The sequence below is a fragment of the Phalangium opilio genome, unplaced genomic scaffold (assembly GCF_054372755.1).
Source record: "Phalangium opilio isolate 3A_F unplaced genomic scaffold, DU_Popi_V2 ptg000041l_1, whole genome shotgun sequence".
In the NCBI taxonomy this organism is placed as follows: Eukaryota; Metazoa; Arthropoda; class Arachnida; order Opiliones; family Phalangiidae; genus Phalangium; species Phalangium opilio.
The window spans coordinates 4845971-4864535 of NW_028324165.1; the positions used below are offsets into that span (position 1 = coordinate 4845971).

The following is an 18565-nucleotide window of genomic DNA, read 5'->3' on the forward strand; positions in this document are numbered from 1 at the left end:
CCCAGTCCGCCTTTCAAAATACAAGGGGGGGGGGGGACGTAAAAGGAGGCACCGGGCTATTTCGCCTCTCCTCAGTCGGAAAATATGACTGTAATTTTCGTCATTCGCGTCGCGCTGACGTGAGTTTTCAAGAACCAATGAGATGCTGGTTGTAATTTAGAGGCGGGGATTGACTCCGGACCTACGTTTGGACTGGAGATAAAGCTGGAAATCTGGCGAGTTTATACCTTCTCTCTGAGATACTAGATATAACTTCTTGGTGGTTCTAACGAACTGAAGATGGATAACAGGGTTCATACAACTTTTGGAAAGCAAATTTCTCTGAGATTTCCAGGTTTTTTTCCCATATACTTCCCTGAATTTTCCAGGTTTTTCCCGTATATGGAGTATCCTATGCAGCAAATGTTAATGAAGGAGGGGGGGAGGCAAATAGGACCATTACATAATCAAAGGACATCACCGTATCTCAAATATAACAGGAGTTTTGAGCCTCCAAAGTTAATCCTATATGGAGGGTGGTATGTTTATGAAAATTTTGCTTAATTACTCGGCCCCTGTTTGACGCAAATTTCCCTGATCTCCCTGAATTATACTCAAAATTCAAATTTCCCTGAGGTTTTTGTCAACTATTTATTTCCCTGATTTTTCCAGGTTTGCATGAACCCTGGACAATAGAAATCCTTTTAGATTTATTTCCAATCGAATTTTTGCTTTCCCCTGAAGGAAATTCTCTATAGTGTATCTTTAGTTCGCTAGAACAACATTGCACGGCTTTCAGTTAGCTAGAACCCTTCCATCTTTTACCCCAGCGGGGATTCGAAAATCGGCACGGTCGCTCCATTGGTAGTCTCGATGAGCACTCGGTTTTCAGTTCGCTAGAACTCTTTTCGATGGAAGTCGGTCTTTAAGATGTCATCCCCTAAGCCTTTAGAAGATCCCGAAAATTTTCTTTACAGTGGGGGCGGAAAAGTTAAAATGATCGTCTTTCACTTTTTCAAAACAATGGTACGGCGCTTAACGCCTTTGCCTTTGTTTTTCTGATTTTTCGTCAGTCGTGTACGTTTGATGGGTGTATAACGAGCATGGTTGAATTCCTGACGTCGAAACCTTTCGTTTGAGTATATACAACGTACACTTATAGGTATGTTAAAAGCACGCATTCCTATTGGTTTGTATATAACTCAACAATAACACGGTCATCAAGTGTATAAAGAGGAGACAACTAATAAACGTAAGCCGTGCAATCAGGAAAACACCGAAGCGACACACGGGGAATTCTTCGGGTACCGCGATGTTACTTATAGATGAGGGAGGAGCTTTTATCTTATCTCTTTAATGACGTCACAATGCGGTGTGAGCTTATTAATACTACAAACAGACATCGCAAAGCTTAAAGGGATACTTTCATTTAATTTCATTGCAATAACTTTCCTTATAGATTTGCAATTAATAAACTGGTCCCAAGGACCGGTAACCCCATACACTTCTTGAACTTAAAAACTGGTCCAAGCCAGACCGAGGGGTAGACGCTCTGGATCTCTGTGTACACCTGAGTTCAACTTTGACAGTGTATTGAGTTCAAATCCTTCGGAACTCACAGTTCAGCTTTGACAGTGTATTGAGTTCAAATCCTTCGGAACTCACAGTTCAGCTTTGACAGTGTATTGAGTTCAAATCCTTCGGAACTCACAGTTCAGCTTTGACAGTGTATTGAGTTCAAATCCTTCGGAACTCACAGTTCAGCTTTGACAGTGTATTGAGTTCAAATCCTTCGGAACTCACAGTTCAGCTTTGACAGTGTATTGAGTTCAAAGCCTTCGGAACTCACAGTTCAGCTTTGACAGTGTATTGAGTTCAAATCCTTAGGAACTCACAGTTCAGCTTTGACAGTGTATTGAGTTCAAAGCCTTCGGAACTCACAGTTCAGATTTGACAGTACATTGAGTTCAAGTCATATTGTACACCCGAGTTCTCAAGTGTCAATCCCCTCGACCCAGACTCATAATGACACATGAAAGTTCAACTTACTTTCTTGAGGTATCCATTATCTGTACCAACGAAAACTACACTGTGCTGGAGTGTGGTAGTGGCCGCTACGCTACTCAAGGTTATATTAGGGAAAGTGGCGTTGGTCAACGCTACGATCGGGACGGAACCATTTAGTTTCAGCGTTTCGCTGCAAAAATCCAGTATGTTTCCACCAGCCTATAAAAAAACAACACAAAAATTTTAAAATTTTAAAAAGTTTAACAAAAAAGAAAACTTCATAATCAACTAATCACAAGCTAAAATCAGATGGCGTTAAAGTATCTCTAAAACCTTTAAAATGCTTGCCACGAAATATTATCCGATTTGAAAAGAGATTAAAGTAAAATTTTCTAACATTAGGGTCTATCATTAAGTAATTGGTGGTTCCTAAGGTTTTCTTCAAGTATCTGCGAAGAAAGCGCGAGGGGCTGATCACTTCCAAAAAATGTGTACACTCGATTTCAGATTTCAAAAAATTTCTATTGATTTCTAAAGATTTGAAAAGTTTCAGAAATTTTTACAATTTCCAAAAATTTCAACCAAGATTTCATACAATTTCCGGAAATTTCAACCAACATTTTTGTAAAATTTCCAGAAATTTCAACCAACATTTTTGTAAAATTTCCAGAAATTTCAACCAACATTTTTGTAAAATTTCCAGAAATTTCAACCAACATTTTTGTAAAATTTCCAGAAATTTCGACCAACATTTTTGTAAAATTTCAACCAAGATTTCATAAAATTTCCGAATTTCAACTAAAGTTCTCGAAGATTTTAAGTCAGATCTCCAAAGATTTCAAAAATTTCAAGATGTTGGAAATCTGATTTCATGGGCGTTTGTACACTCGATTTCGCAAGTGATCAGCCCCTCGAGCAAGCGGGTTAAGCAAAAGAAAAAAGAAATACATTGCCGGCAGTTTTATATACATTCGAGATCAATTTAAACGATAAAAAAATAATGATAAGGGATAAGTGGATATAACTTTTAAAATAAAAGATGTTTTGCCAGACAATGAAACATCGTGACGTTGCCCTATTAAAATAAGGATCCCCGAGTTATTTGGTCAAAAGCTGGCATACTACTTTTTTTTTGCAAATTATAAAATGATGAATTGTTACTGACTCGGTTGGTCGGTGGAAGGAAAATTAGGGTTAAACGGTTTGCATATTATCACGCGTGTGATTTTGGGGGAATTTTCATGGTCTATAAGCTAGATAACTGTAAAATTTAAATACATTTTTATTAGTATTATTAGATGAATTATATCAGGGAGCCCAGACAAAAACGTAGATTCCTTATAGGAAAAATAGGATTTTATAGGACTAAAGATGTGGATTTTAAGGAAAATATATAGGACTAAAGATGTGTTTTTATAGGAAAATATATAGGACTAAAGATGTCTTTTTATAGGAAAATATATTGGACTAAAGATGTCTTTTTATAGGAAAATATATTGGACTAAAGATGTCTTTTTATAGGAAAATATATTGGACTAAAGATGTGTTTTATAGGAAAAAATATAGGACTAAAGATGTGTTTTTATAGGAAAATATATAGGACTAAAGATGTGTTTTTATAGGAAAATATATAGGACTAAAGATGTGTTTTTATAGGAAAATATATAGGACTAAAGATGTCTTTTTATAGGAAAATATATAGGACTAAAGATGTCTTTTTATAGGAAAATATATAGGACTAAAGATGTCTTTTTATAGGAAAATATATTGGACTAAAGATGTCTTTTTATAGGAAAATATATAGGACTAAAGATGTCTTTTTATAGGAAAATATATTGGACTAAAGATGTGTTTTATAGGAAAAAATATAGGACTAAAGATGTGTTTTTATAGGAAAATATATAGGACTAAAGATGTGTTTTTATAGGAAAATATATAGGACTAAAGATGTGTTTTTATAGGAAAATATATAGGACTAAAGATGTGTTTTTATAGGAAAATATATAGGACTAAAGATGTGTTTTTATAGGAAAATATATAGGACTAAAGATGTCTTTTTATAGGAAAATATATTGGACTAAAGATGTGTTTTATAGGAAAAAATATAGGACTAAAGATGTGTTTTTATAGGAAAATATATAGGACTAAAGATGTGTTTTTATAGGAAAATATATAGGACTAAAGATGTGTTTTTATAGGAAAATATATAGGACTAAAGATGTGTTTTTATAGGAAAATATATAGGACTAAAGATGTGTTTTTATAGGAAAATATATAGGACTAAAGATGTGCTTTTATAAGAAAATATATAGGACTAAAGATGTGCTTTTATAGGAAAATATATGACTAAAGATGTGCTTTTATAGGAAAATATATAGGACTAAAGATGTGCTTTTATAGGAAAATATATAGGACTAAAGATGTGTTTTTATAGGAAAATATATAGGACTAAAGATGTGTTTTTATAGGAATATATAGGACTAAAGATGTGTTTTTATAGGAAAATATATAGGACTAAAGATGTGTTTTTATAGGAATATATAGGACTAAAGATGTGTTTTTATAGGAATATATAGGACTAAAGATGTGTTTTTATAGGAAAATATATAGAACTAAAGATGTGTTTTTATAGGAAAATATATAGGACTAAAGATGTGTTTTTATAGGAAAATATATAGGACTAAAGATGTGTTTTTATAGGAAAATATATAGGACTAAAGAAGAGTTTTTAGTCTGTTTTGGCTTAAACTATGAAATAAATCCCCCCTCTCAAAAGAAAAAAAATAATAGCAAGTTGGGTTTAATATTGAAAAAAGGATAAGGCATAAAAATCCTGAGTAAACTCCGCAATTTTTGTTGTCTTGTCAAATGTGATCTTGATAAAAGGGCTAAATTTGATGCTAAACTATACGAAAACTTCGAGAAAGTCAAAAATATTGGATATTATATAGAATCTTTCATAAAATTATAGGACAGGTTCAAAAATATACGATTTTATCGCAATTATAAGACAGCTGAGCTCCCTGCGTTTAAAAAACTTTGTGTCTGGCCAATTCACGCTCCCTTTAAGTCAAAATGGAAGAAATCTAAATCCGTCTTCGGTAACGGTTTTAACACGCCATCTGTTTCTAAACAATAGATTTTCTGTAAAAAAAACTTACCCCAGCTTCGGGACAGTTTTCGACTGATCCAGCGATATAGTCCATATTGCGGGTGAAAACACTTCCATTATAGCACAAATGAATATTCTCACTAAACTTCAACTCAATTTCGTTGACGGAGAAGACGCACAACGCGGATCGGGAAGCGGGTTTCGCCGAATGTCCGCGACTGGTTGTAAAGACACCGACCAAAACATCCGCGCCCGGTTCAACCCTGAGATCCAAAGCCAAATCGAAACCGGCTTTCGCTAACACAGCGTCTTGTAACAAATTATAATCGGTCCCATCAGGGCCCAAACACTGTAGGGTCACTTCGGTGTAGGTGTTGTAAGCCGCGTCACTCGCGCAAACTCTGGACAGCCTGGTAATATAACCCCATTCCTCTAACGCTCGCAAATGACTTTTACGTTGAACAGCCGCGAAATACACAAAGTCGCCCGAACCAAAACCATAAACGTAGTTTACCAAATAGTAGTCCTTTAAATGGTAGCTGATGTCCACTCTAGCGATTGAGGAAAACGAGGGTTGTATCACCGACATTAAATCGTGTTTCTGCAAACTTCTGGTACAAATGGCGGGTACCATGTCCCTGTAAGGACCCGAACGGCTGTTGGTGGCGGCAACGTACAAAACAGTCGATGGTACGTTGGAAGAATACCTCGCGGGTCCCAAATAGGCGAATGTCGAGGAATTTTCATCGTTGGCCGCGACGGGTACAGGAATTAAACCTTCTTCGGTCACCGTTATGTTGCTCAACTTATGTCTTAGACAACTGCCCTGATGAGCGCTACCACACGCGATTAGTAACCCGTTTTTAGCGTCTATGACTAGCACCTTATTAATATTATTAGTGGAAACTGTGTCAACGCCGGAACATTCGGTCGGTGAACAATGTACGCTGTCTTGGACCGGTCCGGTTTGCACGGAATTTTCGAGATCCAGGGACGAATTAAATTGGTATAACCAATTGGAAGCACCCACGTAAAGGTTACCCGTTTCCGGGTCTACAACCAAATGGGTAAAGTTTACGGATTCGTTGAAAGTGACGTAAGATGCATAGATGTGATTGGCTGGTGTTAGCGTCGCGTCTTGCGAGGAACACAGGACAATTGAACCTAGAAGGCACGCCAAAGATACGGCCGAGCTGACGCTAAACGTTCGACAACACCTAGGCGGCATAGTTGAATCGCGTTGTCTATGATTGCTAGTGCAGGAACCACGCCGGAAGTGACTTCGACATAATCCAGAAGGATTCGAATTTGAATTGTTCTTGTTACGGTTATTAGGATTGGAAGAGTCCGTTGTCCACGTTACACCGTCCATCACCGCCGACATTGTGTCCACGAGCTACGACGAGTTTTATTGTTTTACAGTTTATATTTTAAGTAGAAAAATTCATAATTCGAAGACATGTTCAGTCTCAGGTTTTCTTGAAATTACTTCTTTCCATCATTAATGTTGCAGCTGTAAATAAAAAATAAGACTAAATTAAGCTAAGGATTTGTAGACATCATGTATAAGATTAAAATGTCAGTAAACAGATTACTAAATAACTTCCCTAAAAATATTTTTCAACTAATTGATCTTTCAGGAATTATTTTTTCAAGAAATTCGTCGTTTAAGTATTTAAAATTTAACTTCAAAACCTGATTAAAGTACAAGCTTAGGGTCAAAGTGTGTGGAAAGTGTCAAAGCGCATGGATTCTACAACATTTAGTTACTGAAAAACATTGATTATCCTCTAAAACAATGAAATAGTGACCTACGTCACTTCATGACAAACTCTCAGTAACCAGCAACGAACTTATGGAACATATCTTATGAACTTGACCTAAAGAACACGCGGCTCTTAATTTCTGGCAGACTTATAAGTAGAGATCGGCATTATCTATCCATTATCCACGTCATTATATCATTATCCATACTCGAAAATAATCCACAGAACTTAACTTACATGTTAAATCGTATTATATCCCCACAACTTTGTTTATAAACAATCAGTTATCCACCAATTTGTGGATAATGGATAAAAAATACCGAGCTCTACTTATCACCCTTAATAATAACGCGGCAAGAAGTGATATCTAGTTTATTAGGAAGAAGGTATAAGATGCCTAAGTATTCGTGTGCCATAGTCGCAGTCCCCCTTTCAAACTACAAGGGGGGACGGGACGTAAAAGGAGGCCGGGCTATTTCGCCTCTCCTCAATCGGAAAATACGTAATTTTCGTTGTCATTCGCGTCAAGAACCAATGAGATGCTGGTTGTAATTTATAGGCGGGGATTAACTACGTCCTGGACCTACGTCTGGACACGAGATAAAGAGCTAGAAATGTGGAGGCGAATTTATACTTTCTCCCTAATAAACTCGACATCACTTCTTGAACGCGGGTAATGGATAGATAATAACGACCTCTATAGGATGAGTTACGAAGAAACAATTCATGTAATGAAATATTGTCATACTAAAATACTATATATTTTTAAATAACTAACTGACAGTTCATTAATTACTTTGTACGTTTCCGGTTTCCAAAGTAGCTGCGATAGACTTTGGCTTAAAATTTCGTATAGACAGCGAATGGGTATGGTACATACATACATATCGTAAAGAGGGTCGTGGTTGACGCGTGCCAAAAAGTAGATGAGGTTAATCGAGATTGCTCTTTTTCACCCGCCGCTTAATGCAGTTAGGCCCGAGTTAGGCTTACCGATCCTCTCAAACATTCCCCCAAGAAACCGCGCGGCGAGGCAACCCAGGAAAAACAAAAACGTTCGGTTGAGGCCCTAGCTAGCTCGCTCTTTTTCTCCTTTGGCCTGTTTGGTGAAAAAACAAACCCTAGGGCTGGATCGTTCACCCAGTCACTTTACAGCGCTGCAATTGCTTAAGGAGCTTCTAGATCACGTCACGTTACCAATGTCAGGTGGCGTAGTTGAAGTGGATAGCCCTAACCGGGGGTGGGGGTGGGTAGGAAGAAGAAATTTGGAGTGGCGCTGGTTCCTGCATGGACAGGGTCTGGCGATAGTTGAGGTACCCCAACTAACTCTGATATTTACTTTGTAATTCAAACCGCTATCCCCAAGATTATAGCCAGCTATATAGGGTGACGGTGTTATAGTAAAGGTTAGGTTATAAGAAGCGGGTCTGGTGGTTGAGAAGCTGCCCAATGGGATTAAGTACAAGGCAGATAGCTAGTACCATAAGTTCATAAGATATGTTCCTCCATAAGTTTGTCACTGATTACTGACTCGCAGTCTGGGAAATAAGGATATGTTTTAAACCAGTCCTTGGGACCAGTGACCTGCCTAGAGCCCGAAATAATAAACTGGTCCACGGACTGGTCCCCGCCTTTGTTCTCCTATAGATTTTTAATTAATAAACTGGTCCTGATGACCAGTAACCCCCCTCTTCTTGAATTTAAAAACTAGTCCAAGCAAATAATAAACTGGTTTTGGACCAGAGGAAGTGTACTATTTCCCAGACTGTTACCGAGAGCTTGTCATGAAGTAGCGTATGTCATGGACTCTCGTAAGGTGGCGCCTGGTGAGGGGCTGTCAAAGCCTTAGTACTGACTAAATAGGAAGATGGACTGCAAAACTAACCGAGTGTTGATCTTCAATTCTCGCTTGTCGTTCTCGAACTAGCTCGAGCTGTAAGACCCTAGCATTACGAAGTATAGGAAGTGTCATACTTATGGATTATATCTTATAAACTTATGCTAGTACGAGGGTTCAAATATTTAAGTAACTTAGAAAACACCAAAAAATGTCTAGGTATAATAAGATTTCGGAATAATTTCTATAAATTGATCAAAACCATTCAATTATGTTAAAGATTCTTATCCCATCTTTGAATACTTCGTGATATACAGGGTGTTCCAAAATTGGTGGTAGGATCGAAGTACAGTGGGATCAATGAGCGATTTTGAGTCGAAAATATTCAATGAAATTTTCCTCTTAAGGGCCACCGTTTAGAAGTTATGATTGGTTTGATTAAATTAGCATTATCTTCAAATTTCTTAATTAAATTTAAGGGGTCACGAGTAAAACAATCCAACCATATCTCGTCAACGGTTGTCCTTAGAGAAAAATGTCATAGAACATTTTCGACTCAAAATCACCCATAGAACCCCTTGAACATTTGACGAACCACCTTTTTAGGAACATCATGTTTTAACCAGTAAGCTATTTCAATTTTTAATAAACCAATAATTTTCAGGAATAAAATTTATTAATAATAATAAAGTTACTGTAGAATGAGTCTCTACATTGTTAGAACATAAACACCCAAGGATGATTAAGAATAGTGTGGGAATTAGATACATCGCTTAAAATATGCAAGTATAAAGATAAAACGGTATAATTTACTAATAAATATTTAATACCAATATCAGTCGGTTCAATTCCCACGATTTAATAATTGTAATCGATTCATTCGTTTAATAAAATTATTAAATGTGATATCGCTTCTGTTAAAGCAATATTCCTTTCAATTTTAAACGTATTTCGATTTGTGATCAATAAAAATTACTAGATGTTGGTCTACACATTCCCAGTCGCAGCACGTTCCTAAGAGATTGAGGAAATTCAGTTATAGCGCCAATTTTAACGGGGAAGGGGCGTATAATTCAAATTGAACTAAAGTGCAGGATCCAAATTTAAATTTTTATTCGTGAAATTATGTTATTTTATTTTATAATATAAATTGAAATTTCAAATTTTTTTACGACATTATGGAAATTTATGCTTGCAATAAAAGGTTTTCAATGTTATCTTACGTTTTTGACGCGATCTTTAGATTTTAGCATAAGCCTATGATGCTCTCCATAAGTATGGACCGAATAGATTTACAAAGACGAGCACGCATAGTTTAGAGGTTCTAAGTGGCGCCTCCTGGAAACGGATTTACCGTGAATAAATACCATCGCCTACTGTGAACTATTATCTCTACACATAACAGACTGGACGAAGGAAGAAAATTATTATCACAGTACGCCATGCCTCTATACCGTTCAGTATTGGATTAGAAAAATTTAAACGAAGATGGCGCTACAGGTTCTAATGTTGTCTCGCATGAAACAAAATTAAATGAATGATTTATACTAGCAATATGGCACTTTAAACGATATATCGGTTTGAGCTTAATTACCAGATTTATCGGTTGATAATCATTAAAAAATCGCTTCAAAATTGTTAAAAAATCGCTTCAAAATTGTTAAAAAATCGCTTCAAAATTGTTAAAAAATCGCTTCAAAATTGTTAAAAAATCGCTTCAAAATTGTTAAAAAATCGCTTCAAAATTGTTAAAAAATCGCTTCAAAATTGTTAAAAAATCGCTTCAAAATTGTTAAAAAATCGCTTCAAAATTGTTAAAAAATCGCTTCAAAATCGTTAAAAAATCGGTTGATAATCGCTTGATAATCGTTAAAAAATCGGTTGATAATCGCTTGATAATCGTTAAAAAATCGGTTGATAATCGCTTGATAATCGTTAAAAAAATCGGTTGATAATCGCTTGATAATCGTCAAAAAATCGGTTGATAATCGCTTGATAATCGTTAAAAAAATCTCTTCAAAATTGTAAAAAAATCGGTTGATAATCGCTTGATAATCGTTAAAAAATCTCTTCAAAATTGTTAAAAAATCGGTTGATAATCGCTTGACAATCGGTAAAAAACCGGTTTCATTGGATTAAATAAATCTGTTATCTCGCCGAGTTTATATAATCAGTAGAAATCGGTATCGGTTCCCGTAAAACTTCAATATTGGCATCGATTAATTAACATATCGTCCATCACTTAATTTATACGCTATTATCCCTTGAACCCAAGCTGCATAAAACAAAGTTGTCAAATGAACCTAAACAACTTTCCCGTTGCTCACAAAATAAAAACTTCTCTGAAACAATTTGCAAAGATGGTAGAACGAATGTTTTTTAAGCTTCGTCATTGCACGGAACGTTTGCTAAGACTCGAAGACCCTGCAGACACAAGCCGAAAATGTCCCCATAAGGGATAGTATACTTGGTTCTAACGCACTTCATCCAACACTACTTTCTTTCTAACGAAAGATAACATTACGTATCCATACGCCCCTGTTTCCCTAACAGCGCTTTTTCATTACTATTGAAATATTTATTTTTGGAAAAACAGTTTTTTTAGTATGACGGGAGTTGTATACTTTAAATGGTCCACATCTTTACCGACTCTTTAGAAACAGAAGCTTCAAACGCGGGGTAGCAGACGATGCAAAATAGTTATATTTAGAAATTTGAGGATACGCTTTAACTGTCCAAGTATTTTTTATCGTCTTTAAGGTTAACAAGATGGTAGGAATTTTCTTTAATAAGGCTATCATACTCTGGATAAGTATAGGTCGAAAGGAATATGATGTGGGCACGTATACCTAACTTTTAAGGGGTTGTCGTTTCGGTGTATTTCTAGTTAAGGGGCGTATCCTGATGGCGCATTTGCCAGAAACTGAAACCATGGATATGTATTATCACTAACCTATTATGGACTCCCAACTCTATCGTTCCACAAGGCGCCCATTCAGCAGAAAATAGTTACTCGTAACCCCCCACCTTGTGGGTAAGAGGGATATTTGTATATTCTCTCTTTGCGCATGCGCGAAATTTCAAACCCACCATTCACGATTTCCCGGAGAGCTAAAGTTCCTTTTCCCCACGCGACCTCTCTATTTGCCCCCTAAGTCTGGCATCAGCGAGTGTAACGCGTATTTGGTGGCTGTCTTTTTGGCCTAGTTGGAAATCCATAATACCTTAGTATTGATACATATCCATGAAAAAAACTATCGCCTACTGTGAAGTCCATCTCTATTAGTAACCCGACTTGATCAATAAAAGGTTTACGTTGCCCATGCCAACAACTGTATTACAGTTTGGACATTTAAACGAGACACATTCTTATGGAGAGCACGATAGGGTTATGATAATATTTATAGAATAAATAATAAAATATAATTAACTAGCTAGTGTTTTAAAGTCTATGTAAACACTAAATAACGAAATTCCGTTCCATACGACCCTACAGAGACGCCGAGCATGCTGTGAGAACTTCGTATTCATTACCGTAGTTCGGGGTACAAATTGCAACCAGGGATAGATCTAATTTTAGAAGTAGGAATGGAGAACGGTTAGTATTTACTTCAGTCCGACTCTCTCATAGCCCAGTATAGAGCCCCTACCTCCAACACGTAACGAAAGGTTTAAATTATCTTATTGGCTAGCTTACAGGGTTCGTAGGAAATTTTTACATTGAAAATCCCTGACTTTTCCAGGTTATCCCTGACCAAATTTTGGCAATATCCCTGACCATTTTAAGGTGTTTATCAGAGCCCACTTCATCACACCAGTCTCATATTTAGCATTGCTCGAAGCATGGTTTGATATAACAAACGAAATCCCCGACATATCCCTGACTTTTTAGGAAATATTTTTAAATCCCTGACTTATCCCCGACTTTTTCCCTTATTTTCCATATCCCTAACTTATCCAGGTTCCGTACGAACCCTGGTTTAAACTACGTTTTCGTGACGTTGCTTACGGGAACGGCGAAAAATACGTAATTCCTTTTTACCTCTGTCGCTATGACCCACCTCTTCTTTCATACGCCCCCCCCCTGTCCCGTGGAAGGGGGTCCGGCACTTTGACACGCGCCCAGATTACTCTGTTCCCCATTCCTACTTCTAAAACTAAATCTGTCCCTGTTTCCAACGTTATCCCTTTCTCCTTCAAGACAAAAAGATATTGGTAACGGTAACACTGTTTGTCCAATATGAAAATTAATACGGTACCGAGTTAAAATGAGTTCACTGCCCCTTGGTGTTTTCTTTATCTTAAGTATTTGCGTTTGGCAACTTCTTATCCATTTCCTGTAGATTTCCTATAATCATAAGGCGTGAATCGATAATGTCTGATATTTAGACTTGTTGGGAAAAAAGAAGATTATGGTTCCGCATTTGTTAGTGAGCTTTTCTCAGACTATGGTTTCGCAATAATTTCTTGGCCAAAGGTTTGCCATATGTTGTTTTCTTTTTGGTTCGGCTACCGAAAACTTATCTTCCGAAGCGAAAAAGGGCTGGCTACCCCTCCTTTTGTCACAGATGAAATTTAGCTAAGTACATCCTTCTACAGATGCCATTCTTCAGTCTAAAGGTGTGTAATTCTATATTGATGCTTCAAGTATTTCTGATATGTTCGCACTAGTCTGCAAGGACTGGCCAGCTGGATTTTTGAACCACGTATATCTTAGTAACTTTAAAACCAAATTCAATGACTTGAGCCTGAGTTTGTTGAATTTCATAAAATTTCGAGATTTTTCCCTAACTTTGTTGAAAATTCTTAAAATTCCGTGGCTTTTCCCTGACTTTGTTGAAAATTCTTAAAATTCCGTGGCTTTTCCCTGACTTTGTTGAAAATTCTTAAAATTCCGTGGCTTTTCCCTGACTTTGTTGAAATTCTTTAAATTCCGTGACTTTTCGCCGACTTTGTTAAAAATTCTTAAAATTCCCCTAACTTTTCCCAAACCTTGTTAAAAATTCCAAAAATTCCCCTAACTTTTCCCAAACCTTGTTAAAAATTCCAAAAATTCCCCTAACTTTTCCCAAACCTTGTTAAAAATTCCCCTAACTTTTCCCAAACCTTTTTTAAAAAAAATTAAAATTCCCCTAACTTTTCCCAAACCTTTTTTAAAAAAAATTAAAATTCCCCTAACTTTTCCCAAACCTTTTTAAAAAAATTTAAAATTCCCCTATTTTTTCCCAAACCTATTTAAAAAAATTTAAAATTCCCCTAACTTTTCCCAAACCTTTTTAAAAAAAATTAAAATTCCCCTAACTTTTCCCAAACCTTTTTAAAAAAAATTAAAATTCTCCTAACTTTTCCCAAACCTTTTTTTAAAAAAATTTAAAATTCCCCTAACTTTTCCCAAACCATTTTAAAAAAAATTTAAAATTTCCCTAACTTTTCCCAAACCATTTTAAAAAAAATTTAAAATTTCCCTAACTTTTCCCAAACCTTTTCAAAAAAAAATTAAAATTCCCCTAACTTTTCCCAAACCTTGTTAAAAATATTTAAAATTCCCCTAACTTTTCCCAAACCTTGTTAAAAAAATTTAAAATTCCCCTAACTTTTCCCAAACCTTGTTAAAAAAATTTAAAATTCCCCTAACTTTTCCCAAACCTTGTTAAAAAAATTTAAAATTCCCCTAACTTTTCCCTAACCTTGTTAAAAAAAATTAAAACCCCCTAACTTTTCCCAAACCTTGTTAAAAAAATTTAAAATTCCCCTAACTTTTCCCGAACCTTGTTAAAAAAATTTAAAATTCCCCTAACATTTCCCGAACCTTGTTAAAAATTCTTAAAATTCCCCTAACTTTTCCCAAACCTTGTTAAAAATTCTTAAAATTCCCCTAACTTTTCCCAAACCTTGTTAAAAATTCTTAAAATTCCCCTAACTTTTCCCAAACCTTGTTAAAAATTCTTAAAATTCCCCTAACTTTTCCCAAACCATGTTAAAAATTCTTAAAATTCCCCTAACTTTTCCCAAACGTTGTTAAAAATTCTTAAAACTCTGTAAGTTCTCCCTGACTTTTTTGACAAATTTTGTAATTCCATGCCTTTCCATGACCCTTAATTGCAACCCCGTCTGAAATCAGTGAGTTAAACGGATTTCAAAAATCTACACGTAATAGATTACCAATTCAGGAATCCCCTAAATTGAATAATTTTCTTTAGGTAAAAAGAAAAAAAAACAATCGACTAATTTCAAAAATTTGAATCGGAACAAGGCTTTCTTTATCTGTTGCAAAAAAGCGGCGTTGCAAATCTGTAACTAACGAGGGAGAGAATGAGAGAGCGAGAGGTGAAGGGGGAAATTTGAAATAATTCGGCGAGTTAAGAAAAATCGTGTCATAGCCATCAACGCATCTAGCGAATAAAATGAAAAAATATATATAAAAATCCTCCCAAATTATACACCTTAGCCAACTCCAAAAGAGAGAAAAAATTCTCTATACGCGAGTATACCTTTTTCTTTTTAAAGGCCGACTTCCATCGAAAAGAGTTCTAGCGAACTGAAAACCGAGTGCTCATCGAGACTAACAATGAAGCGACCGTGCACCGATTTTCGAATCCCCGCTGGGGTAAAAGATGGAAGGGTTCTAGCTAACTGAAAGCCGTGCAATGTGGTTCTAGCGAACTGAAGAAACCGAGCAAGTAGTCCACTAAGCCTTGCGAAACCGTATCGTTAACGTAACGTCAAGTATCCAAATACGAACAGAACGCCATCTGATAACGTTTCTTAAACGATGCTTTCGGACTTCGGTAATGGGCGCCCTCTTTCGGATGATTTACGAACTTAAAACGGTAACGATACGGTTTCGCAAGGCTAAGTGGACTACTTGCTTTAACAATGAAGCGACCGTGCCGATTTTCGAATCCCCGCTGGGGTAAAAGATGGAAGGGTTCTAGCTAACTGAAAGCCGTGCAATGTGGTTCTAGCGAACTGAAGATACACAATAGAGAATTTCCTTCAGGGAAAAGCAAAAATTCGAGAGGAAATAAATTTAAAAGGATTTCTATTGTCATCTTCAGTTCGCTAGAAGAACCACATTGCACGGCTTTCAGTTAGCGAGAACCCTTCCCACTTTTGACCCAGCTGAGCTCCGAAAAGCGGCACGGTCGCTTCATTGTTAGTCTCGATGAGCACTCGGTTTTCAGCTCGCCAGAACCCTTTTCGCTGGAAGTCGGTCTTTAAAGAGAGAAAACAGAATAGGTGCTTGATGTTTCTTTTGTTTTGAATGCTTCTTTTATTTAAGGCGCCGAATTAGGGGGCGGTTATTTTTAAAGTGTAGGTCCGGTTTCCTAAACAATTGCTTAAAAACAGCTTGGGAACGAAACACAACGGAGCAAATCTAATGCGCGATTCTGTTTCGATTTTCAAAAGTTTCTTTTCTTTTTTTAACTTGTCAATTATACGCCTTTACGCGGCAGTTGCACATTTTATTTTTTATTTTTTTTTTTCTAGGGGTGGAGGTTCTGATTGCTTTACAGCACGGTAGCGGACGCGATCGTCATTATGACGTCATAATGAGAATATTACCCCATCAGGATGAAGAGGACCCCGCTCGCTGCACACCTTGTTACCACTCCCACTCGTCACGATTTAAAATAATTTTAGAAATATTTTTCACTATTTTTTGTTTATTTTTATTTTTGTTAAGAAGGGAAGTTATACGTTGTTTTGTTTTTTGAAAATGAATGTACATACCGTATATTTGTAGATGTGCCTACTAAAGTCTTAAGAATCTATTTCAAACTTTTACAAGTTGAGTGTTTTCAATACTACAGTAGGCTAATTTAAATTTTCGAAGTACAAACTACTAGATAGATTCTGCAAAAAGCCAAAACAAAACTGTTAAGTCTAAAGCAAAAACAGTATTAAAGTTTTAATTTTAAGTCGAAAAACCAAAACCCCAAAATAAAAGTTTTAAGTCGAAAAACCAAAACCCCAAAATAAAAGTTTTAAGTCGAAAAACCAAAACCCCAAAATAAAAGTTTTAAGTCGAAAAACCAAAACCCCAAAATAAAAGTTTTAAGTCGAAAAACCAAAACCCCAAAATAAAAGTTTTAAGTCGAAAAACCAAAACCCCAAAATAAACGTTTTAAGTCGAAAAACCAAAACCCCGAAATAAAAGTTTTAAGTCGAAAAACCAAAACCCCGAAATAAAAGTTTTAAGTCGAAAAACCAAAACCCGAAAGAAAAGTTTTAAGTCGAAAAACCAAAACCCGAAATCAAAGTTTTAAGTCGAAAAACCAAAACCCGAAATAAAAGTTTTAAGTCGAAAGTTAAAAAAAAAAATGAAAATAAAAGTTTCAATCCCAAAAGAAAACTTCTAGACATTTGAAGGTATTTCGGTACCCTCCAGAGAGTCCAGGCAATCCAGCTACTAGAAACGACGGTTTACAAATTTAATAAGAACGCGGCTTGTTTAGAAAATAAAATAATTTGGAAAAGTTCGTCGTGACTTCAAATCAATCCGTCCAACAGTTGACAGGTGGCGTTTGAAGGGCGCCAAATCTTTTTACGAAGGCAACTGCATTTATTGAATCAAATTTCACCCAGTAGTCAGTACACTCTTAAAGTGTCAGTGACTAAGGGTTTCATTAAAGGAGCAGACTGACTCACTGGGTATCATTTTCGAAAAGAAAGAAAAAGCGACTTTGCACCAATAAATTAAATATCCTATCATATTTTTGTAAGCTTATATTACGATTATTTGGTAAAGTTTCAATATAAAACCAAACGTTCATAGATAATAAACAAAAAGTACACTTCGTTGATGCTTGATCGCACCGTGTAATATGAGCAACTCCCTTTGCCCTCAGAATAGTTAAATATTCGATCATATTTTGTAAGCTTATATTACGATTATTAGGTAAAGTTCCCTAGAACACAAAAGTACTTTGGCAAAGGCCTAATCCTTGGCTCCTTCTGGTGTATTCTCTTTTCGGTGAAATCTATCGCGTCACCGTCACTTGGAAGAGCAGTAGCACCCTTAGGCTTAGGGGGTGATATTAATAATGCCATTCTCATGAGGGAGGGACTATTTTCAAGTACTATTTTTCTTTGACCCACGCACTACTCTCGAGATAATAAAATTACACTAGCAAACTCCAATCAATCTTATTGTCCGATTCAATAAAAGTTGGACAAGAATCAGACAGAGCCGGGCTCTCTCTTCTTTCTCTACATGTACTTGTAAAAGGGGTACTTGTTAAATTGTAGGTCGGTCCGTGCTCTACGTGGATATCTGACAGACCCCTACACCCTATTTCGTTTTGATGGTCAATTGGGAACAACCCTTTTTCGTTCCTTCTGGACATCTGAATGCCCACTCGAAACCAGATGAAGCCCTTAGGCCAATTTTCGGACAAGGGGACAATTCGCGTCGCTTGGACAATAAAACGGTCCGATAAATTAAATACAGGGGGTCTAGCAGTACAAAACACAGATCCGTTTATTTTTCAAGTATGGTTTAGAAACGTTTCGTCAAGTGTTTAACATTAGGTGGTATAGAAACTCACTGTGCGGTATAAAGCGTTTGATAGGCTTAAGCCTCTGTGAGTTTGAAATTAGGTTTAAGTACATTTTAAAGTGTTTGAAATTTAGGCTTAGGAAACGTTCGATTAAGTATAAAGTGTTTCAAATTTAGGCTTAGGAAACGTTCGATTAAGTATAAAGTGTTTGAAATTTAGGCTTAGGAAACGTTCGATTAAGTATAAAGTGTTTGAAATTTAGGCTTAGGAAACGTTCGATTAAGTATAAAGTGTTTAAAATTTAGGCTCAGGAAACGGTCGATTAAGTATAAAGTTTTTTTTAAATTTAGGCTTAGGAAAC

The 18565-nt window shown here is 36.2% G+C and overlaps 1 protein-coding gene and 1 long non-coding RNA gene across 7 annotated transcripts in view; one reads left to right on the plus strand and one right to left on the minus strand.

Annotated features, from left to right (window-relative positions):
• The window catches only part of LOC149679514 (plexin-B-like), a 293178-nt gene that overhangs the window by 42306 nt on the left and 232307 nt on the right, over positions 1 to 18565 (minus strand). For all 6 annotated transcript variants that reach the window (XM_089835325.1, XM_089835323.1, XM_089835324.1 and 3 more), the window contains 2 exons: positions 5148 to 6611; positions 2029 to 2205 (listed from right to left, as the gene is read on the minus strand). In XM_089835325.1, coding sequence (XP_089691451.1) covers positions 2029 to 2205; positions 5148 to 6482 — 1512 coding nt within the window. In that variant the 5' untranslated portion in view covers positions 6483 to 6611. The remainder of the gene's footprint in view (positions 1 to 2028; positions 2206 to 5147; positions 6612 to 18565) is intronic.
• LOC149679515 (uncharacterized) lies at positions 13159 to 16489 on the plus strand. The gene is made up of 2 exons (XR_016365809.1): positions 13159 to 13321; positions 16193 to 16489. It is a non-coding gene; the product is annotated as an uncharacterized LOC149679515 (long non-coding RNA).